Source organism: Anarhichas minor, unplaced genomic scaffold (assembly GCF_050575085.1).
Source record: "Anarhichas minor isolate MPS153535 unplaced genomic scaffold, ASM5057508v1 ptg000003l, whole genome shotgun sequence".
Classification (NCBI taxonomy): domain Eukaryota; kingdom Metazoa; phylum Chordata; class Actinopteri; order Perciformes; family Anarhichadidae; genus Anarhichas; species Anarhichas minor.
This window is the reverse complement of record NW_027466449.1, coordinates 7,015,980-7,039,707: the sequence shown is the minus strand read 5'-3', so window position 1 is coordinate 7,039,707 and position 23,728 is coordinate 7,015,980. Positions and strand designations below refer to the sequence as shown.

Genomic DNA, 23,728 nt, shown 5'->3' with positions numbered 1-23,728 from the left:
ATCTGCTCTATATGAATGAGGTAAAAGGGCTCATTGCTATTCAAGCAGGATCATAACTGGTGCCTACAAAGTCTCGTTGGGGAACACATACAGTATAGGTGCCACTGGATTCAACCTTCCTAATATACCATCCTGCATCAATACTTGAAATCCACATTATCACTAACTGATTATGGATACATTACTGTCTGAAGTCTCTTCAGAGGGACACATTTCTGCCAGCATCAGTCTGCTTTTTGTCATAAAAAAGAAACATTTTATCCACTAATGTGAAAAAAGCTCCAGACAGCTGTTGCAGTTGCTCAAAAGAAAGATGGGCTTTGGTTGAGATTCTCGTGACAGAAAGGTCATGCTAGTTGCCATGACAGCCACAGCTAATTGCGCTTACATGAGGCAGTCTGAGAGCGGATGGCCAAGGCCGAGGACGCAGACAGGAAAGACAACAAAAGAGTTTGGCCTTCCTCAATGCACCCAGAGAATATGTCCTAAAATGTATTTGCAGCAGATTTTGTTCAGCTGTTGTTTAATATTTTCATGTTGCTATGCAGCCTGTTATTGCAGTTTCACACAAATTAGATTATGAGGTTGGGTTGTGTGTTTGATATGAACAAAAACACTTATATAAGCATGTAAACAACTGATTTAAGTTTTGGTAATTACAGGACATTTTAATCTCTCTTACAGAGGACAGATGATGGAGCTGCTATACTCATATCTCGGCTGTCGCTAATGAAGGACAGCTTGAGCAGAGCATTCAATCTGTGACGTTGACAACCCAGCCAAAGACCCCGATAGTTGCCAGCTCGGCTGTTGTGTCCTGTCTGTAAGGTAAGTCAGTAAATCTGTCATCGTTACTAAGAAAAGCAGAGGGTCTGTTCTGCTAAATCAGGCAGACAAAAAGCCGTGTAGCCCCGGCTATGAATCAGAGAACAGAATGTAAGAAACTGCCTCGATAAACACACACATAAGTCTTCACCAGTGCATATCCGTACTGTATGCACAGATGCAGTCAAGGGCACCAGACAAAAGCCACAGAAGCACAAGCACCCACACACCCACCTTCACTTTGCTGTTCTTAAGCAAACAGCCTCAGGCTCAGTGAATGAGCATGTCAGCGGTGGGCTGACATTCTGTCACACAGAGTGGGGTATAGAAACAGATGCCTCCTCCTGTCCATTTACATACAAACACAGCCTGAAATATCCTTGTACGTCCTTCCAAGATTTGGATATGAATACTTTTAATTCAGAGTAGACAGAAAATCTCTATTTCTATCAACCTTGGAATTAAAACAGGAAACTGTGTTAAGATATAAAAAAAACATATACCTTCAAAGGTATGCAAAAGTAGGGTACGTCTGATGGAGTTGATCCTCATTACAGTGAAGGGAGACAAAGAGTAGCGCGCTCCGCACCCAGATAGACAGGTATTTCTGTGATAGGGTGGCTTTACCACCAGAGGATGAGAGGATGAGGAGGCAGGCAGGCAATGTGCCAGGGCTCTCTCCGCAGCCAGAGACACTCTAATTAAGGAGCACAGTGGGGAGAGGGGGCGAGAACAACAGCTCTGCATTGTCACATAATGATTTTCTTATCATCTCTAGTACAGGAAATGCTGCACATCTCTCGTCTGAAGGGCATGCACGTCTGCGTGTTTGTTGGGAGCCCCTCCTGAGTAGCCGTCTACAGTCAAACCTAGAAACATGAAATCACCAAAGCCGTGGTGCTATTTCCAGTGCCTGACGGGGAGAATATTAAAGTCATCCTGCCACAACAGAGCAGAGCGACGCTTGATGGAAATGAATGTAAGCAGCTACAGATGCATCGGTCGTAATCCATACACTAAGGGGCTTATTTTCAGTCTGTCATCAATCCATTTTATAGAGGAGGCTTGTCACTAGCCATTTACATTGATGTCGAATCAACCCACAATATTGCTCTGCATAATCAGTGATACATATTTATACCTCTGGTTACATTTGTGTAATTATTTGCACCTATTCAGATGTCCAGATGGACAATGACAGGGAAGGGAAACACCTGCAGAGAAGGGCAAAGAGTCATTCAATTTCAATGTAAATTCTGGACGCAAAGTCTTTTTAAGTGCATGCAAACAAAAAGCCAATACCATTTTCTTGCAGTTTAAACAATATATTTTGCACTTGAACAATAATGCCTGAAGAAATATAGTCAGGTGGGAGGATGTCTTCATTTGGAAAACGTCTTCAGCAGTTCACATGGAATATTATGTGTTCAAATGTAGGTTACATTTCCAGAGAACCTCTCTGTATGTTCACTGCTCAATTTTCTTTTTGTGTCACAATCTGCTCCACTGCGTAGAGACAGTTTTCCAGTCTGCCACTTTCAGTCAATCTTCTGTTAAAATGTCTAAAACATAGTAATAATTCAAAATAAAATATGCAAATATCTACTGAAATATTCATGAAGTTGTATCAGGTATGTGCTACTACAGCAGAAAGGAAAATAATTAGTAGATTAAAAAAAAACATAGACAACAGTTAATAGAAATCAGGGACGAGAGAGGAAAAAGAATGATGATAAGTAATGAGTGGAGTGGACTGATGAATTATGTGAGAAAAGGCAAGCGTGGGGGGTTACATTTGACCAGATGGGTCCTGGTCTGCTTTGTGAGAGCACCAGATGCCCTGAGATCCTGGGCCACAGAAATGCCTCCAGCCGCTAAACACCAGAGTGCTAAAGAGGCCGAGCCCAGTAACTCCGCCTTGTCACATGTGCACTCTTTCTGATATAGAAGTATAGGTTAAAAGGTATTTTCCTCTTCCCATAACTCTGTACTGTTGCCACTAAGAAGAAGATCATCTGGATATACTTCATTTCAGTTGTACCTTGGTCAAATGGATGCTGGTCAGAGAGCCTGGCGAAAAGCAAAAACAGAGCTCGTGTGTCCTGCGTTGCTGCATTAAAAGAGACGTGAGCCAATACAAATGCTTTTTTCCTTTTTATTTGTGCTAGTGATGCCGAGGACACTTGTTACACATTTAACATTAAATCCATCAACAGATGAGCCTTGACTTATTTTATTTTTGTTGACCTTTCAATTGAATCTGCTGCTGTCTGTGCATGTCACTACCACAAGTCATCTCGAGTCTTTAGTACGCTGCTGCTAAAACTCCCCCGAACACCATAGAAACACATGACTCATCATCTATAGCAGATGCTCTGCTCTTCTCACTGACTTTGGGCGATGAGGTTTGGGAGGTGCTGCAGGACGTTGGGTTTGTGATGATGATACAGCTGCATACCAAGCAGACGCCATCACATGGTCTTCCTATGAGAGAGCATCACCCTCTAGTGGAACAGACAGGCAAAAGACAGGACTGAAATATATCAAAGATGTTTTTGGACTAAAACATTTAGGATAGATACATGACTGGACTTCAGATAACTCCTTTTGTTGGCCACTAATACATTGAATGATGTCATATAAAGGCACATAATGAATTAAGATGTATTAAAGGTGCCGTATGATAAGACAAATATTCTATATGTTGGTTATTGTCAATACTTTCTGACTTCCCCTTCCTGTCTGTGTCACTCATCCCTGAGCCAATTCTGTATTACTGGAGATATAAATCTTTAAACCTGTTACACTGTATGTATTTTAATTTTAAACACTGGTAAAGTATTCCCTAAAACAGCTGGATACTGTAGTTTTGAACTGATGTTACTCAAACAGGAGTACGTGGTGTATTTGTTGGGGACTATTTTCAGCTGTGGATGTGGTGAGTTAGTAAATATTACCAGCAGCTGAACTGTGTATGTGGGATCACCGTGATACAAACTACAGTTTCCGTGTTCATTGTAATGAAGGAACATGTCCTCTATATTTGTATTAGGTTTTGGACAACAATGGCTTTGACTACACATCCAAAACAATTGGTTTTCTGGGAGATCTGTGGCAATAAAAAAAAATACAAAATATCACATTATGCTTTAAACATAATACCCTGACATTGCCAAAAACATTATGATCCCTCATTTCCCTAGGAAACTTAACCTAATAATTTCACAGATGACAAGTGCTTGCACCTGCTCTGTCTCCTATGCCTGCTTTGGTTTTTGCATAGCTGGTTGAACGTTTAAAACGTTTTGTGAATAACCACTAACCTTCATAGAATAAAAACATCTCAGTGATGATGATCCCTGCTTGAGGACTGCAAAACATGCAGACCTGAAATCAGAGACTTTGTAAAAATACAAAGAGTCAAATCTATTTGAAGGATGTCTTCTGATGATCTTCAGCCATCAATCATCCTGTGTTACTCCTTTAAGACGAAGCTCCTCTTGAACCCTGAACAAATATTCTGGATCTGGATATCCAAAACTGGAATGGAGAAAGACAAACAAACGTAAAAATGTAGTAAGTACATCTCTGGAACAAGGATAAAAAATGTCCTTTTAGTTTACTGAACCTGTATTTTTAATGTATTTAAATGACATTACATCCGGAAAGGCTTTGCAAGACCTAAGGTTGTGGAATTTACTCCTCCCACTTAGAACTACCTAATGTAAAATTTGGTAGACATCTCAATTTTTCTTTTTAACTTTGGTGATCCCATTACTTTAAATATAGTGCCATCAGCAGGTCAAAATTATTATTTTTCCAATACTCTGGTTTATGACCAAATTGTTGCGAAGACTAGGTCTGGAGGCTGAGCTGTCTGAGGAGGACCAGCAAGTGGAAGGGGCCTGGCTAGATCAGAGTCTTTATACATGGGACTGGGTTCAGGTGTGAGCCTTTTAGACTATCTGCAGCAGAACACCGGACTCTCTACTGGAAACAACTGTTTGTCTGAGGGAAAATGTGAGTTTCCCTGCTCTTAGTATATCTATGTTTGCAGTACCTTGATGCTTGAGTTATTTGTTAAGTAGGAATGATGAATGATGTTAATTCTTCTTGGTTATATAGTAGCCAAGTATTTGCTTATAAAATAAATTGTATAGTGAAAATACATACAACATATTCTCTGTTTAGAAAAAAACAGCATTGAATGCGTCAGCCTCACCTGCCCCACCACCTGTTGTCTACAATAGCTCGCAATCGAAGTGGACTCTTCCGGCATACCCCTCGTACAGTCATGACAGTCATTCTACACCCGATACTAATCAAATTCCCATCAGCCTTAGCTGTACATTGTGTTTTACTGGTGTGCTAGCATGACTGTATAAATCACTAAAAATAAGTGCGAGTAAGCATTTATGAAAAACTATACCTAATTAGATTGTGATAAGAGAAACTTAAAATCTTACATTATTGTCTGTTCACTTATGGGAAAAAAAAATATATATATATATATATATATATATGGTATATATGCATACCATTGTGGACCACCATCCATGCTGGTCTTGTGGTGAATGTCATTCCAGGTGATGACGTTATTGAGGCCTGTGGTGACAGATTGTCCGATGGTGAAGGTGAGTCTCCTGTCGAAGGCTTTCCTCAGCAGCTTCAGGACTTTTTCACCCTCCTCGCTGGCTGGTAGGAAGCCAGTACGGGAGGTGCTGCTGTACCTCACCCCAGGGTTTGGGTGTTCAGGCTGTAATATGGGAAACAGCAGCATAGATGTCACATACACTGATCAACAGTTGTAATAACACTTAAATTGTGGGTATACAGATTTACATAACCAAGACATTGATGCATTTTGTAATATGATATCTGTATTATAGATTATGAGGTAAAGCTTATTCTCACATCTCCCTATAAGGAAATTACAAGGACACATTTTGGGATTGTTTCTACTGTTACAATTGGTAAAAAGAAAAAAAAAAAAAAGGCCGACTTCTACTACTGGGAGGCAGTCCTTGTGTTGGTACTGCATCTGATATACGGGCATATGGAAGTAACTGCTCTTCAATATATTGAATACCCCGAACTGATTTGGCCAACATCTCATCATACAATCACTAATCCAGGTGCCTTAATTGTGTCCATGCAGGTTTGTCGACATGTAATCAAAAACAAACAGCGCCCTCTGGTGTGCAGCTGTAATATCACAAAGAGATGGAAGATGTAGTCAAACTACGCCAACACGCGCTCTGTTAATATGCTGCCTACTCGCGTGGCTTCCAGCTTCCGTTGAAAGCGTCAGCCTCACCCCTTGTATCCCTGTTGGGAAACTGTACTGTATGACAATAGATCCGCAGTGCTCAAAGCCAGGCAGGCGCTGCCAGCTGCGCGTCACCGTCATCGAGCCCTCGGGCTGGGTCCCCGTGTACTCTCCGTGGTAGGTGTTGCATATCGGACAAGCGGGCTTTAACTTGAAAACCGAGTCGATGCACGCAGCGCAGAAAGAGTGAGAGCACTTTAAGGTTTTCTTCTCCTGAATGTTGTCCAAGCAAATGGCGCAGTCGTCCGTACTTCTACGGACTCGTGTGTTTTCCATTATTTCCGGGTATGTGACGAGTGTTTTCTTTTCCCGTATATGGATGCAAATGGATTGGTTTATGACCGAGCGATATGTGACGTCAAGTAATATGTCACCTTCACTTGATGATGCACATCCATGTGGCGCAAACAAACACTCACCCCTGATTGTTTGGATTAGATATTGGTGGACAGTAGCACATTTTATGAACCAAATGTAAACAAAAAGGTTGCCCCCAGTGGTGGCACATTTACTATACAATTCTGAGGTATTTGTACATTGCTTTTCTTTTCTTTATAAAAAAGCTTTCAGAGGGGTTACCTTGTGACGAAACAAAAGAGTTCAAAACAAACACAAATGAGTATCCTGCTGATCGGTTTATAACCACTTTGTAATTCTTATTTTTACCCCAAACAAGTGGTATACTCCTAATTCTTAAATCAGTCAAGTAGTGACAGTATAATTGTTGGGCCACAAGTGATATTCTTCATAAAGAATATAATTACAGGCACTGATGCTGACATATTGCTGCCTCTGTGTAATTAATTCAATTAGCATTTATAAATAGTTTATATAATCACTTTTGCTTGTGTTCAATATGGCACCCACAGCAAAACTGAGTCTGATTTGTGGCCACACAGGATACCCAACTGACTGGTGACTGGCTTTATTGTGAGTAAATTGTTTGATGTACGGTAATACCGTGGCACCCTGGCGTGTAGTTTGTGCTCTCCTCCTGCACTAGGTTAACTACTCTTTATTCGTGCCAACCCATTACAGGGATATACGCGACCTGTAGTGTGTTGTTGGATACCAACCAAGATGTTACTGTCTGTGCAAAGCTGGTTTTAAGCATGAAATTAATATTTTTGCACGAATATAGATCTATGTGTTTAATACAACGCTGCTTCCTGTGTGTACATGCTTTAACAGCATCTGAACCTGTTATCTGGGGATTTGGGGTGCTACAGTTATTTTGATAAAATTAAATAAAATTAATAAATAAAATAATTTTTGCCGTTAGTCGACAGTATGTGGTAGAGAAGCAGACAGGAGTGAGGGGGGAGGGGTGACATGCATTGTAGTTTGCGTGATATGCATCTTAGCCACTGCGACACCCCATACCGAGCAGTTCATTCACCAGAAAGTTGATCCATTAATATTCATGACTATACCTCAAAAATGTAATCAAATATATCCTACATTACTCACTTGTAAAGGTAGCGTACGAAGTAAGGTACAAATTGAGTATACACAAGGTATTTCTGAGCTCTGGTCACTCTGCATTCACGATCCACTAGAAAGCACAAAGTGCATTTGCAGAGTTCAGTATCTTGAATGGAGACTCTTTGATGTCAAAGGTAAGCAGCTCACATCAAATCTTGATTAGAGGCGACAACCCCAACTCATTCCAAATGGACACAAGTTTGATATTCAGTTGCTTACGGAGCACCTGGTTTATTCAGGACCGACATTAAATATCCAAGACGAACCCAAACATAACTTTTTATTCAAGTATTAAAATGTAAAGCACATTATTCTGAATATCAACAAAGTACGAATCAACACAATTAGAAAAAGCAAAACGCCAACCTTTCCTTGACAATCAATTTGTAATAGGTGAAATCTCTCCACCTATTCGCTCTCCCTGGCTCTTCCTCAGACATGTAATGCATAGAAATGTTTGCACAGTAGCTTTAGTGAACTACAATCCTGTGTCCCAAAAATATTTCAGTTGGTCCCTAACTAAAATACAAAGAGGATGAAAACATAATACAAGAGTATTTGATGTATGGATCTGACCAGTCAAATGAATGACAAATGTCCCACTAGCCAAGCAGGTTACTGCACTTAGCAAAGCACTTTCACACATACAGCTTCATCAGTCTGAGGGTTCTTCAGCATTTGGACTAGAGAATGTTTATGAAGGAGAAGTTAATTCAATACACATTAGCATACATATTTTCATGAACTGTGTAGTATTTGTACTTAAAGCCAGATAGTACAGCTACAAACATAATGCTGTTTAGCTATGAAATAACACCGAAATACGTCCAAACTGCTTACCATTCATTAGTAACATCATGCTTGATTTTTTTAATCAAAAGTGAATATAAGAAAGGCACAACAAAATGAGATCAACACCCCAATCTAAATCAGATCAATTGTTCCTGCAACATTTTCTTAAGTTATTTTTGTTCAATGTGGAGCGTAGATTATCTATTCAAATGAACAAATTCACAACAGTTACGTTATTTTAAATGAGAACATTAGCAGGCAAATCTCCCAGTTTGACAGGGACAGAGGCATAGATATTTAAAGAGCTTTTGTGCCTTTGATTTGGTTTAAGTGGTCTATATGCCCTTTTATATTTGACATCGTCATAAATCTGGTAATTAGATGAGCTCATTACCAACAACTGAGGTAATGGGCTCAACACCTGGGAGACATCTTGAAATAACAGGAGTGACCAATGAGTGGGAAAACAAATAAAACCCAGGGGAACATCCTAATGAATGTAAAAAAGTGCTGCAGTGAGCCATAGTTTAACATTCTTCCTATTTAGATAACATGGAGGAACAAAACAAAACAAAACAAAACAAAACAAAAACAAAAAAGATTGCACGCAAAAGAGTTCCAAGCAACTGACATCAACTTGTAGCCACCAAGCTAATAGCTGATAGCTGCATGAACCTGTTTGCTCCGAGTGCTCTTCCACACAGAGGAAGCAAAACCATGACTCTGACTTCACTGAGGGAAAAAAGGAAAAAACTCCCTTACAAAAGTGCCTGTGAGTGCTTTAGATTGCAATAACTTCAGAAAAGTAATACTTTCTATTGAAGCAGTGCTATTTTGCCATATAACCAAAGTCATATTCTTACAACAGGTAATTAGAAATCAAATTAGAGACTTACTTAAAACATTACTGGGAGATAAAACCAAAGAATGTGTGCTTGTAAGAAATAAAGTAATCCCCAAAATGGAAATAATCATTAATATAAGATGGAACTTAAGATTTTCTAAATAATACAGAAGTACCATGAATTGCAACACGATGCTCTTAAATAAGTGCATCAGATATCTGTCCTGTTGCCAACAGTGACAGGTGTGTAATACAAGAATGCACTGCACTCAACAGTATTTTCCTCCACATATAGCACTGGAATAAGCTGAACTATGCAGGAAAAATGAACAAACAGAGGAACAAGTAGTGGAGTAGAGTGAAGTGGGCTCTGCTGCAGCATTAGACGCCTGTCTGCTGAGGGCCTCGTCTTCAGCCATCCCTTAAGGGACGGGCAGTCTCAGAGCACAACCTGGAGCCGAGTCATGTCCACCGCGAGGACACTCGGAAAGTCCTACAAAGTCTTGAAAGAGTCATTTAGATGCCGTCAGTCCGCCGTGATGCCTTTCTCTCTGAGCTCCTCCGTCACGCGCACCAGGTAAGTGGGGTCTGGGTAGCCAAAGCTGTCAGGAGAAATAAGAAACGCATCTGTATGAGCTCATGCAGCAATAGTGCCATCTAGTCAAGGACATCAACTGATAGCATTTCCTTGTCAGGAAATTGAATTACAACGGTCGGTCTTTACTGAGCCATTCTCTGAGCTACCACACCTGTTAGGGAAGTTGTTGAGGCTATTAAATCAAGTCCCAGTGGCTATTTGCCTCCAGCTAAAAGGCCATACATACCAGCGGGGCCCGCCCCATATTGAGGTCTTGTGGTGAATGTCATTCCAGGTGATGACATTTTGCATGCCCGTAGTCATGGAGGTACCGATGGTGAAGATAAGGCGCTGTTCAAAGGCCCGGCGCAGCAGTCCTAGCACACGGTTCCCCTCAGGGCTGTCAGGGAGGTAGGCCACGCGGTCTGTTCCTGGGTACCGGACACCTGGGCTGGGGTGTTCTGGCTGTAAAGGAGTTAAAACAGGATCTGTTTAAAAAAGGGGCATTGATGGTTTTATAACTATTGTGTCCGTCTACTGGGACTCTTTGCTACTCCACGGATTGTGTTGCCATCTTGTATTTTTAATTGCGATTGTTTTTGAGAGTAGTATGTTCGAAAGTATGTTTTACATTTATTTATTTATTAAATGTATTTTGTGACATGTCTGAATTAATGCAGCAGTTCCTTCATTTAAAAAAAAAAAAAATGTATCTTAATTTATTTCCTGGTAACAGGGAAATCTTTATAAATACTTTATTAAAAAAATCTGTTTTTTATGAGGAAGGAAATTAACTCCACACATTAGTTAGACTTCAGAGATACACGCAGTGCATGTAGGGTGCGTAACATTGAAAGTAAATATAGCTTTTGTTTACAAGAAAACTGGAGTATGTTTTTAAGGTAAAAGTCCCTGTGAAGCAATATTACACACACACACACACACACACACACACGAGCAGAGCAGAGGTCTAATCAACCAGAATAACTGAAAACACCTGTGTCAAAGTTCTGAGGCTTTAAAAAACGCCCAATCCTTAATTTTTACCTTTTTAAATTTGGGATGCATTCACTAAATATTTTAGGAGTTTGTTGTAGTAATGAAAAAAGTGACGCATTTTGTGTTTTCCAACTCACAATTGCAAATACCAGCTTGTTTTACTGCTGTTATAAAAGATGAATACTAACGTAAACACAACAGTGTTATAAAACAATCTAGTGCCATTGTCTAGTGTCCCTCCCTTCATTAAAAGACCCGTCAATGAATTTGAGAGTGACAGCTAGTTCAGGTCATGTGTTTGGAGTTGCCTAATTTGTTTACAATTGGATCAGAAATTGCACCTTTAAGTTGATGTATTTAGTTGTTGGATGTAAAAAAGGAAGATTTGCGCAGTGAATCGGAGGGGCCAGATCGTTTAAAAAGATCTCATGGTTTAATGTAGTAATTCTTGCATACATGATTAGACTAAAGAAGTATAATTAATTAGATTTGATTCCAAATAAAAAAAACTTAATTTTTTTTTTTATTCTATGAAATTCTGATATTTGACGATCTTTCATGATTTGTATTATTTATCCAAAACCACTGTGAGTTAAGTTTGATTATACCCCTGGATGGTTATCAAAATGATCAGTTATTCCATTAACAATGAGTGTCACTCACAGTCTGCATCTGTACATGTTCTTGGTCTACTCACCGCCTGTAGGCCAGGAGGGAAGCTGTAGATGATGCAGACGCACCCATAGCCTTCATGGCCAGGAAGCTCCAGATCAGAATCTCGCTCTACGATCATTGTACCATTAGCAGGCTGGTTCCCAATCAGCTGGCCGTACACTAGCCGACACACTGGACACGCCTTCTTCACCTTAAAGGCTTGATCCAGACAAGAGCGACAGAATGAATGGCCACATCTCTCCAAGGTAGTCTTCTCCACTATGTCCCCCATGCAGATTGAGCAAGTACTGTTGTCCTCTGCCTCACTATGGGAAGCCAAGCTGGAGTCCATGTCCTTCCTCTGGGCTGCCTCGTGGAGCATGGCACAGGCCTCCTCATCAGCAGGCTTCCTGAACCTCTGCTGCTGTCTCTGGGAGCGCCGAGGCTGGGGAGGTGGAGGCTGAAGCAGGCTCCCCTCTCCGTTTGGCTCCAGGACTCCCACACAGGGCAGCAGAGCCCTCTTCCTCTTGGGTCCCCCGTCCTGTTTGCTCATTTCTTTGCGGGCACAGCGGCATAAGTCAATGAAAGCTTTCCGTGTCTCGCTAGAGACGGGTCCATCCATCACCCCAGCTCCACCGTTCCTGGAGCTCTCCACCGGCTGCAGCCTCACGGCGCAGCAGCCCCCCCTCTCCCCTCGCCTAATGATACCAGCGCTCATCCCCTGCTTGTGCTGGAAGTCAATGAGCCAGGGCCGCCCAGCTGCAGCCAGGTAATCCCACACTGCCTGTGAAACCAGCACCTCATCACTGCCCTGGCCAGCACGCACACTCATCTCATCAGAGGAAACTGCATGGGGAGGCAAACAAGAGTCATCAGCACATCATTGTATGAACAACCTCAAACAAACATCATTTGCACTTGTGTGAATGGAAATCCAGTTAGAGAAGTTGCTATGCACTTGTCCACATTGCTATTTTCAAATGCATTATGAGGAATGATGCCCTCTTTTGCTCAGACGTGGCTACAAGTGTTTTTGTTTCAGATGGATGTGGTGGCTTTACTTTTTCTTTTTAATCTACGTGGCCCAATAGCGCAGGCAATGCAAATGAAAAACATGATACATTTCAGTAGTTTTTAAAGTGTGTCTGTGCATGACAAAGTAAATCTAACGTCTTAAACACGAGCAGCTCTTTGCGGTGGCTGCAGCACGTCAACGAAACACACAACAGGCAGCGTCGCTGAGGACGCGTCAGCTGTTCAGGGATTCAGACTGTAAACAAAGGGAACTAAACGCCGTCCTCCGCGCACAACGTTAAAGCCCACCGACAGCCACATGCACGCACACAACAGTGACACTTCTTCAGGTTGAAATATTACCTTGTGATCCCATAAATCCCTTCAATTGAGTATAAAGCGTCCTGTTGAACAGAAAGAGAGATGAAGAAAAACGGAAGGACGGGAACAGACGTTATCACAGCTGCTCGGCGATATTGTGACTGAGCCATTCTCAAGCAGGACCAACGGGAAATTCAGCGGTTTCGCAACATTAGCGCAGACTTTTGACACATTTCGCGTCAACATGTAGCTAAGTAGTTTCCCCCCCCCTGATCACTTGGGTTCCTCACCCTTTTGCCGTATAGCTCGTCGCCGCCTGTCGGGGAGGTTTCTGGCTGGATTAAAGAGCACAGCGCTCCATCAGAGGAGGCCTTTATTTCTGACGTGCCGCTGCAGTTTATCCGCGGATAATTAGTCTTCTGTAGTCAAGACATGATACCCAAACGTATTCCCAGCTCATGTCTCTTTAGGTTTTCAACAGCCCTTTCCTGGCTCCCGGCAAGTGCCATCCAAATCCTGCACCTCGTCCCCAGTCTCGCCTGTGTTTGCCCGCCTCGTACGTCCTTGGGCTAGGCGTAACACAGAGCAAATAGCATTTGGAGTCGCTCTTCTTATCTCGCTCCGACCACGCTAGCTGTGTGACAGCTTTCTCCAGGCAGATAATTTGCTCTTTCTTCTCATTGTGAGTCTGTTCCTCCGCTTGCAGACCGCGTCCTCCCTGTTGACTGTGCAGGAGCAAACACAGCCTACCCATTAATAAGAGGACTAGGACCTACGAGAAAGTGTAACCAGGAAGTTCGTCACTAAGCTGCCATGATTGGCTGACAAATGGTGGGTTGTGTTTTTTTTTTTTTTTCTTCCTCTTCTTCCTTCTTCATGCTGTGAGTGAATCATACTTTTGTCGTGATTAACAGCTTTATTGATAACGCAGCGCTCCATACAGCACTACACACAAGAGTCCAGCCTACGCGCCATCGAGGGGATACCCACTCATTCAGTTATAATGCAAATGAAGCTGTCTCTCAGAGAACACCGACTCATTGACAGCCATTATGTAATTGTTCATACTTTTGAAACAGAATATATTGTTTGGGTTTAAGCTTTTTTTTTATTCGAGCACACATATTTCATATAATAGGCTACATGTTGAGTTGGTCCTATAGCTTTTAAATTACATTCTCATTTTATTTTATTCCAGTTGATTATCTATTATTTATGTTTTTTGTTTGTGTTTTGTTTCTTACCTACCTTTATCCTTATTTCTTTTGTTTCATGATTTGTGTGACTTTCCTACAATGTCCCATTGGAATTTATAAAGCACTCCATCCATCCATCCATCTCTGAATAAAACTAGCTGGAGATTGTTATGATTGATTATCAGTTAAATGATAACTGATAATTGAGTCTATAAAACATCAATCCTAATGTCAGTCAGTGTTGTACAGTAAGTGTGTTACTGGTGTCTATTTCGTTCAACCAAGAATCAGGAAAACCTATGAAGCATTCAGGGTACAATGAAACTTAGATACGCAGGATATCAGCACCTTTGAGATGTTTTAACCAACATATTGAACAACAATATATTATTTATTTTACTTGTTTTGTTATCCAGGTTGTTGTTGTTTTGGTGCTCTCAGCTATGACATCTCATGATTGAGAGGTAGTACAGGTTTACTTCAGATTGGGAAAGTCTATCCAGGAGATCTTTCAATCAATCATGACAATATTTCTCAACTCCTTATGATAGCAAGAATGTCTTAAGCCCCATTCATATACACTTGTGTAATGAGTAAGCCATTATTAATCCTGTAGAAATCAGTGAGTTCTTGTTATTCTTGCTTTAGGTGTTTTAAGTGTTGATTAGTTTTTCCACTTCTAATTAAAAGACATTGCTGACACAAGTGCATCAGAAAATGTAGAAATCTCTAACAGTCTGCAGCTAGAGCAAAATGTACCAGCAAGGCTTTCACTGAACCATGCTCAGATCTGTCTCCCCTTCTATTTTGGTTTTTGGTTGGATTTAGGAGGTGACAGTTGGCCCTGGCTGTCAAGGCCCACAGACGTTGGATCACTCTGCTATAGGAGCTTTAAGCCAGCAACATCACGCAATATATTTCACGCAATATCCCAAAACACATTTTATACTTTAACTTTTCTGTTTATTTCATTTTAATAAAACTTGGCATTTAGCTAAACGTCTTCAGCTAATATCCGGGGGTTTCACTCATCATATAAACATTAGATTAAAACTGCTGAGGCGTTTTAGTCATTTTCCCTGTTGTCCAACTCAACATTAGCTAAAACATAATATCTAAATGCAACCTATTTCTATTAATTGGAGGCTATCATACTTTTCGCCTCATTTTTCTGACAGCAATTCAAATTACTCACGTCTTTCATTGCAGCCATACACACCCTAAAACCCATTTCCATGTGCTATTCTATTGCTGTTAGTGAATAAAGTCAATATCTTCATACACATACAACTTTGCCTCTGAGCTGGAGATCAAAGCTGGAGATCAAAGCTGGAGAATTAGTGACTGATTATGTCGGCCTTTTTTTTTTAGAGATTACGTCAGATGAGTGTTACATGAATGTAGGACATCCAGCTGTGAATCAGACCCCATGGCTGCGGTCATAGTGTCCCAGGGGTTGTTACATTATTCAGTGTATATGGAGCAGCTCTAGGATTCTGCTGTTTGCGGATTTTAACTTGTCTCTTTGCTGAAGGAAAGGTGTCACGAATGAAACCTTGTGAAGAAAAGAGTTGCAAAGTCTTATAGAAATAATATATATTCTATGTTAGGTGGATTTCTTTCTTTTTAAAGGGGAGAATGGAGGGTTTTCCTTTCTTTTTCTTTCTCTTTTATTAAAAGATGCAAAAATGATAATCATCAAATCATGTTATTGTAATTTGTTAGTAATTAGTAAATTCGTTTTTTTATTTTTTAGTTTGAGTTCAGATTTTACAAAATGTACAACCAATACGAGCATGTAAATAAAACCCTCTAAGACTCTGACATGTGACATTATGTGTATCGTCGAACAGTGCAACGTAAAATCTAATACATCAACAATTTCCGTTTGCAGTTATGTTATTCGAAGCTATAAACTCTTTCTTTCCCACAGCCAGAGTTTCAACAGTATGCTCGACTAACTCTTTAAATGGCGTCATTACAATCAGGCCAGTGGGGAGACTTTAGCCAACTGGACCGTAGAAGGAAAATAGGTTTTAAGATCACAATAATGAATCCAAATTATGGCTTATGACTGGTAGAAAGGACAGCAGCGCAGCGAACCATAGTTAATTCCCCATTGAAATCACATTGTAGCTGCAGACAGCTCCTGTAATTCAGGTTTCACTGATGTCTTTATTTTCTTTCATGATGACTAATTCATGAGTTCATTGTTAAGTTACAGTCTTCAGTGGCTTTAAGGTACAGGTCGAATCATACTGTTCACCTACTGTATCTGAAGCAATGATGCATTATAAGGTAGATAATGATGATATACAACTTCAAATGTGAGATTACTGACAGAAATCAATTTTAGAGACTGATGCTGTTAGTACGGTTTGCTTTACAGAGGTTATATATCCAGTTATATAGAGATTAAATATCCATAGCTGACATGCCTTATAACCTTGAAAACTTGTATTTTGTTCTCGTCTGGGCTTCATGTTCCCTCCTGGCTAAAATTGGGACTGAGCAGTTATACTGTGCGCTTCAACTACAACATGTCTTGCCAACAAAAAACCCCGTCTGCCAACTACCTCCAGCCTCTCATCTCCAAAATGTCTTCCCTCCACCATAAGGCCTGCCATTGTTTTGGCTCCACCTCTAGTCCTTGAATGGTACGAGTCTGGCACAAGGTGGTCAGAGGCGGAATGAAAGATGGATTTCTTTGTCACCAGTAACCAATACCTATCCACTAAACCATCCTCTGTATGTATAATGTGACACTCGTATTTAAGTCAAGCACCTATTCTTTCAGATATTTTCATCTCATCCTCTCTGACATCATTGGTTCTGTCCCACGCATTCAGAAACTCCCCAACATTGTTATTCAAGCTGCTCTCTCTTCTCCTGCCTTCCCTCCATTGTTCACTTGCTCTATCGACAGCTGCCAAGCCTCATATTGGTGACACTGCCTCTCATCTTCTCTCTCGTCCAAGTCCAAGTCTTTGAAGAGGCTCCCAATGTGAGCATGATTGTTTTAAAGTCATCTGTCAGTCTCCATGTCTTTCTCTGCTGCTTGAGTGCTTTGGCCCACTAAGAAAATCACTTGAAGTCGACCACCACGGCAGCAGGTGCATCTGACAACCTCCACTCCCATGGGGGACCTAAACTGATATCGCTAAGCTTGAGATTTACTCTGATAACATGGCTAAGAGCGAGAAAGGGGATTCTGTCGATAAGCCGGCTGTGAAAGGATTTGCTTTGGCTTTCATCACTGCATCTGTGCAAGTCTCTGTTGGGAAAGTAACTATTAGCAAAAGTCTGATGTGTGTTTCATCCTCTCCAAATGCTGAATTTCCCTAAGTCTTCTGCTGTGCCCATGATACTGTCAATGTACGCAACATTTTCTAAATCAGCAGAATCTTGTTGAGGGGGACTGGTGACCTGAAGCAACTCTGAAGCTGTTGACTAATTTATTTTCTCTTTATGCTATGTGCATACTACGAGCGACAAAAGCTTCAAAACGCTGGCCAATCAAGGCCAGCTACATTTTCAAAGAGTAATCATCAAAGTGTTTCTCAAGCGCTTGTTAACTTATGTCGTTAAGCAGCACTGGGAACTGCCTAACAGCATTTTTTTTTAGATGGAACGGAACAGAAGGTTTCACAGCGTCATTGGAGCTCTGGAAAATGTTAAGACCAGCTCAACTTTGAATTGTAGCGCATCACGCCCTTCACACAGAGACAAGTGTCGGCCGTCAGTTTGTAGCTTTATAATAATAATATAATAATAAAATTTATTTATAGAGCACTTTTCCCAGACAGAAAATCACAAAGTGCTTAACAGAGCAGAAATTTAAAAGCATAAAAAACACAATGTGACCATAGGGTCAATAAATTACATACACAGAGAGAAAATAAATAAATATGGGTATCCTAGGCTCGGAGTCACATTTTACAGGCATCTCTGCAGCTCTGTGGAAGCGCAAGCTTTTCCGCAGAAGTAAAAGAAGCATAAGAGTGCTGGCAAGTCTACAGGGTCTTCAGGTAGATGGTCATCAACAATCCAACCAAGACGTTTTAGCTCCCTTATCCTAGCAAGCAACACCATACACCTCTATCTGTAGCATCGTGAGTTAACATTTTAAGTTCTGAATGTACACATTACTAAAAATCCACAGAGCACCTTTAAGTTTAAAGGCAGGGTTGGTAATTTTGAGAAACTAGCAAGAGTAGGCTAAATCTTAAAAATGATCCAACTGAAAAACCCAGCCCAGTGTTGCCAACTATTTTCCAATGAAAGCAGCTAGCAGCACTAGCTCCAAAAATGGCTAAATCTACCAAGAAAGTCCCCAAGTCAGCAAAACTGACAGCCCGTCCCTTCATTCCTATCATGAACGTAAACCTTCAACACGGCTATAGGACTCACATCTGTCAAGCTAGCAGCTTGTATAAGACTTCTGTTGCAATGAGTGCAAAAACAGAACACTCGCAGGCAGGTAGACAGGCAGGTAGACAGGCAGGTAGCCTGTCCAATCATTATATTTTGGCCAAATAAAATGATTGGACGGGTTATTACAGTCCTGCGACAGACACCGGTTGTTTTCTGCTGTCAGGATGTAATGAGAATTTCAACATTATCAAAAATGTTTTTGAAGATTACCATACCAATCCTGCCTTTAATTTGAGGTAGTTAATATTTCTGTTACCTGCCACGTTATACTTCGACTCTACTAAATTCAGATTCAAGTATTGTACTTTTTTACTCCACAACATTTTGATGGCTATAGTTACTACTTAACAAATTAAGATTATCCATGCAAAATATATGATGCATTGCATTGCTATACCACTCAATAAAAATATATCAAATTAGTTCCCCCTCGACCATGTAATGATCCAATAATATATTATTATATGGACCCTGAGTCTGAAATAAAGTTTGATTGATTGATTGATTGATTGATTGATATATCAAGTAGGGTATAACACACACAATGGCCATTTTTCTGCATTGGGTGGCATGCTTTAACATGATTAGTGCATTTAGCTAATAACACTTTTGAAGGCTGCATTCACATTTTAAAACATGTCAATGCTTCGCAGCGTGGTAACCTATTTCTACTTGTATTTAAGGGATCTGATTTGCCCCCACACAACAAAGATTAAAGGACTCAAGGAAGCCTGTTATTGACAACTTATAGACATAATTAAATACAGTTATGATTGTATTCATACAACTATCAGGTAGTCACCTTCTTAATCATCAGTTGGTGTGAGTTTTCCACTGTCTCGGAGCGAGACTGGTAGTGGCGCGATTGTGCTGCTCTGGAAGACAGTCAGCTCACTCTCGTTCTGGAATTGTCTCTGACGTCTTCGGCCTGTGGCACCCGTGCACGCGCCCGTAGCAGGCGGTTGAAACCACGTCACGAGAATCGAAATCACGCGATGTTTGGTAAGACACTATCGCATCTATCTTGAACGTTAGAGTTAACTGTTTAGGTTTCACTTATCACTTTTTGCCGGGGGCACCACAGTTTTATAACAGTTATCTAGCTAGGTCGTGGAACGACGAGGGAATTTAATTGCTGAAACAGTAGAGATGTAAGTCTTCGGGTTTACTATGTTGTCGTATACGGTTATGGCTGAGTAGCTACAAGTCTTCGTAGTGTGTTACTGAGGATCAACCGGCTAATATAAGCTAATTTAGCTAAACTCACGAGTTAGCCCAAGCGGTACTTGCACGGCTGTCAAGAATATGAGGCGCAGTTAAATCAATCAGCAGCTAACTTTCCCTCAGTCCTAGTGTACATTTACACCACATCGTCCCACTGACACTGTAGTTTATCTAATTGTCATAGACGTTACGCGCTTCAGCTCCTTCATCGTTAGCTAACAGGCTAATTTCAAGCAACACCAGGGTAATGTTAATGTCAGCACTGGAAAAGTGTGGTGTCATGATTAGCCTGGAAGATTTTACTTTAGCTAATGTAAGCTGACGCCAATTTACACACGTCGCCCTCATCCAGTTCCATATTGTTCTACTCACTGTGGTTCAAATAACTACACAGCTTACTATTAAGCTTTCCTTTCAGCATGCTAATCTAATTATTGCTCTGACACACGTATAATAATCTGTAAAGTAATATCAGCAGGTTCACCTTTTTGTTTAAAGGACTTATTCTAAAGTGTTTCTTAGAGAAAGCAGGAAATGTTAAGCATATTGCTTTTAGGTAAAGATTTGAAGAATACTAGAGAGGTTCTCTGCTAATCTAGAATGAATGAGTTACAACGTGACCTTAGATCTACTGCACCTTATACTCGTGGGCCACCAGATAAGCACCCTTTGGCTGTGAACATGACATGCCCAATTTATATTAGTAACCGGACACTCTGAGCTCTTGGTTATTTACTATGTCAGATTAGAATGAAGCATAGGAGACGTTGGATCGTATTCATGTCCTTATTCCCTCTTTTTGTCATTAGGCAGCCTGCAACAGCCAAGTGGTACGACAGACGAGACTCTGTTTTTGTCGAGTTCTGCGTGGAGGACAGTAAAGATGTGAAAGTACATTTCAACAAGTCTAAATTTGATTTTGGGTAAGTTGCATTAATATTACGTTAAATGGTATGGAATGATGACGACACAAATTGTTATAAAGGAAATGTCACAGCCTCTTTTCTCTTTACCTTACAGCTGTCTCAGTGGAACAGATACCATCAAACAACAGAATGCAGTGGACCTTTTCGGGGAGATTGACCCCAAAGTATGTTTGTCATCTGTTGACATAGTTGCAGTTCTACCACATGTTTTATTCCTTTAAAGCTTTCATCACACTCTCTTTGTTCCACTCAGGTCTCTAAACACAGACGCACTGACAGGTCTGTATTGGTATATTTACGAAAAGCAGAGGCTGGGAAATCATGGCCGCGACTTACTAAAGACAAGACAAAGGTAATTTTCATTCTTAAAAAAACAAAACAATTTAAGGAAATTAATTAAGATACTTAATGAAACTTGCATCTGTGCGCCTACTCCTGGTACATATGATTAAACGCATGAAAATTCTTATTTCCAAGAATGGTGGTAATAATACACCCAGCTATACAGCTAGGTTAATAACAACATTAGAAAACAGCTGTAAAAACCTGTTGCCTTAGTTGAACATGAATCTATCTTCTCTCAGTGCAACTGGCTGAGTGTGGACTTCAATAATTGGAAAGACTGGGAGGATGACTCAGATGAGGACTTGTCAAGCTTTGACAAATTCTCAGAGGTAAGCACGTTGAACATGCACAATGCTAGGTTGTGAGTATGACCAGATACTGTGATAAGTGCTGACATTGATCTTTGTCACCTGTGTATTTCCCCAGATGATGAACACAATTGGAAGGGATGATGTACCTGATTTAGATGGTGCAGGAGAAGAGGTATGATCTCATTCCTCCACTGGCAACAGCCGTTGCAGGAGGCTGTATGTTTTCAGGTTGTACGTACGCACGTCCCATGCTCATGAACGTGATATCTCAGCTACTCCTGGAGGGAATGTTTTTTATTTCAAATTTGCCACAAAAGTCCGCTGCACTCAAGGTTGAACTTATTCGATTTTGGTGGTCGACGGTCAAGGTCTCTTTTGACCGCACAAACACGTTGTTGGCCATAAAATGATGAAGTGATGACATTTTGGACAGACATGGATGTAAACTGCAACATGACTAGTTTGCGGAGGCATGCAAGGGCGAGGTGGTAACTCTAGTTTCTGCTTTCTTTTGCAGCATGAATCTGCAGACAGTGACGATGAACGTGAGTACTATTCTAAAAGAGCTGTCGAGTCATTTGTTATCAGTAGTCACTAGATCCCATGGGGTGAGGACGGGATGCTAGGCAGTGCTAAGTTCATACAAATGTGGCTGTTGAAGATCTGTTAAGAAACCGATACAATGTTTGGGGAAAAGATGATCCCATGTAGTGGTGATGATTGTATAGGTCTGTTATTGAAGTAGAATTCATTTAATTTAATCAGCGGTTAACTCGGTGCGTTCATTTGTTACTATTAAATCTAATCACATTCTCACAAAAGTCACATTTTTCATTTTGTTTCTCTTCCAGAAATGCCCGACCTTGAGTAAATGAACATGGATGCCACCTCAGTAGTAAATATAGGGAGGTAAAGTCAACTGGAGAGACACTAGACATGAGTTGGGCAGCCATGTTGGAGAAGAGACCTCATCTCCACGCAGTTTCCAAAGCGAAACCCCTCGAGGGAGTGACTGTTGAATACAGACGTGCACAGAGATCCATAGCGACATAAAGTGCTGTGCTTTGCTTTTCTGTTCTGCATGGACAATTATGTTCAAATGAAAATGACTTAATTGACTGTAACGGGATGTTCTGATGTCTTACACCTTCTCTCTTTGTTTATGTATTTGAATATTGTGATTTCTAATGAAGAAAAGAAAACTCAAAATGCCTATTTTCCAAAAAAGTAGATTTTTTTAATGAACATTTTCCCCTTTTTATGTTTGTATTGTAAGATGCACTTATTTTGTTTGTTAATTTAAAAAGCAGGAGTTCTGCTTGAAATGTGTTTTATAATGTACGCCAACATCTGCAAATATTTAACAATGATTTAATTTTTTAAACATATTTCAACATTTAAAATAAACAGATATGCTTGTGCTTATAATTTACATCTTATGTTGTCATTGTGGTAGAGCGGTACAAACTTAGCATATAATCATACCTTTGCAAAGGTGAGTTAGTTTCTCTATCTGAACATTGCAGCAGATACAAAGATGAATTTTCCTCCTCTGGCATGCTGAGGTGAGGGCAGATATCCGTCTACCAAGAGTTTCCTGAAAAGTTTAAATGGTAGTTTCTAAATGTTTGTCAATCAGATACGCTAGAACTAAGCTTGTGTGTTTGATTTAACACATGTTCATCTTTTGATGCTGTGGGATACATTTTTAATAAACTCTTTCAGACCGTTAAATGCAAGGCTTTAGTATTGAAGCATCACTTACAAACAAGTTCAACTCATCAATGACGTCTTGTATTCACCGAGGAAGGATTTATTATTCATTACATATCACAAACTTCTCCATCTTTGTATAAAAAAAAAATATATCCCTGTTTCCCCTCAAAGCACTTCTTTGCTGAGCTGCAACAGTAACCCGAAGGGAATTTCTCTCCAAAAATACCCATCTGACTTGTCTGTCTCAGTCTGCTAAAGCCTCATATATTAACTTCGGTTGAATAGATTTTGTCTCATCGTCTACATTGAAACGCGTTCAGGAAGGAATCTCTTCACAGCCAGTATAAGAAGAGGGGGACGATTACAAATGAATACTATTGCAGATGGCTCTTTCAATTTACATGTGAGCCTATGAATTAAGACACACTTTAAAAACAGACCCAGTCCTGAAACGAACTCCCGTTAAAATGCGAAATGTTACTTTGTTACCACTGTGTAGTGCTAATGTTTCACAGCAGTCTGCTCTCACTTCTCTCTAACGTCACAGGGTTCTTCAGGGGATTCCCATCTCCTCTGTACTTCTATACTGAGCGTAATGAGGAAATGAAAGCCTGAAAGCTGTAGATTTCCTTTTATTTTGTGTTCCCCTTGTATGGGATTTTTCACAACATGGCTAATGCAGTACATGCTTTCCTTGTAATTAATTAGCAAAGATGTCACTTCCTAATTCTGTGAT

At 40.5% G+C, this 23,728-nt stretch overlaps 3 protein-coding genes across 5 annotated transcripts; 1 reads left to right on the top strand and 2 right to left on the bottom strand.

The window, feature by feature from the left end:
- Window positions 1–3,042: 3,042 nt before the first annotated feature.
- Window positions 3,043–6,561, bottom strand: LOC142954250 (putative E3 ubiquitin-protein ligase DTX3). Of its 2 annotated transcripts, XR_012955685.1 has the most exons (4): window positions 6,143–6,561; window positions 5,364–5,581; window positions 4,149–4,365; window positions 3,043–3,329 (listed from the first exon to the last, which is right to left on the bottom strand). XR_012955685.1 is itself a non-coding variant. In XM_076095276.1 (3 exons), the coding sequence occupies exons 1-3, from the start codon at window positions 6,428–6,430 to the stop codon at window positions 4,287–4,289; spliced, it is 585 nt and encodes a 194-aa protein (XP_075951391.1). In that variant the 5' UTR covers window positions 6,431–6,561; the 3' UTR covers window positions 3,043–4,286. The 2 variants fall into 2 exon arrangements, 1 of the variants encoding a protein (XP_075951391.1); XM_076095276.1 differs by having other exon boundaries at window positions 3,043–4,365.
- Window positions 6,562–7,906: 1,345 nt separating this feature from the next.
- Window positions 7,907–14,156, bottom strand: dtx3 (deltex E3 ubiquitin ligase 3). 2 transcript variants are annotated; one of them, XM_076095274.1, is made up of 5 exons: window positions 13,131–14,154; window positions 12,883–12,923; window positions 11,549–12,351; window positions 10,100–10,317; window positions 7,907–9,877 (listed from the first exon to the last, which is right to left on the bottom strand). In XM_076095274.1, the coding sequence occupies exons 2-5, from the start codon at window positions 12,893–12,895 to the stop codon at window positions 9,802–9,804; spliced, it is 1,110 nt and encodes a 369-aa protein (XP_075951389.1). In that variant the 5' UTR covers window positions 12,896–12,923; window positions 13,131–14,154; the 3' UTR covers window positions 7,907–9,801. The 2 variants fall into 2 exon arrangements, with proteins under 2 accessions (XP_075951389.1, XP_075951390.1); XM_076095275.1 differs by lacking the exon at window positions 12,883–12,923 and having other exon boundaries at window positions 13,131–14,156.
- A 5,307-nt stretch (window positions 14,157–19,463) lies between these two features.
- Window positions 19,464–22,708, top strand: ptges3a (prostaglandin E synthase 3a (cytosolic)). Its single transcript, XM_076095277.1, has 8 exons — window positions 19,464–19,621; window positions 20,504–20,617; window positions 20,715–20,784; window positions 20,874–20,972; window positions 21,205–21,294; window positions 21,392–21,448; window positions 21,794–21,821; window positions 22,128–22,708. Coding segments are annotated over exons 1-8 (480 nt in total). The 5' UTR covers window positions 19,464–19,619; the 3' UTR covers window positions 22,148–22,708.
- The last annotated feature ends 1,020 nt before the right edge of the window (window positions 22,709–23,728 follow it).

Bases quoted from the DNA above. Each gene is read 5' to 3' on its own strand.
- LOC142954250 (XM_076095276.1), bottom strand. From the start codon at position 6,430: ATGGAAAACACACGAGTCCGTAGAAGTACGGACGACTGCGCCATTTGC. The intron at 5,582-6,142 runs GTGAGGCTGACG...CCCATATTACAG, and splicing joins TCCCAACAGGGATACAAGGG to CCTGAACACCCAAACCCTGG. The intron at 4,366-5,363 runs GTATGCATATAT...TCTCCATTCCAG, and splicing joins ATGGATGGTGGTCCACAATG to TTTTGGATATCCAGATCCAG.
- dtx3 (XM_076095274.1), bottom strand. The intron at 10,318-11,548 runs GTGAGTAGACCA...ACTCCTTTACAG, and splicing joins TCCCTCCTGGCCTACAGGCG to CCAGAACACCCCAGCCCAGG. The intron at 9,878-10,099 runs GTATGTATGGCC...TTCTCCTGACAG, and splicing joins ATATGGGGCGGGCCCCGCTG to CTTTGGCTACCCAGACCCCA.
- ptges3a (XM_076095277.1), top strand. The intron at 20,618-20,714 runs GTAAGTTGCATT...TTTACCTTACAG, and splicing joins AAGTCTAAATTTGATTTTGG to CTGTCTCAGTGGAACAGATA. The intron at 21,449-21,793 runs GTATGATCTCAT...TTTCTTTTGCAG, and splicing joins TAGATGGTGCAGGAGAAGAG to CATGAATCTGCAGACAGTGA.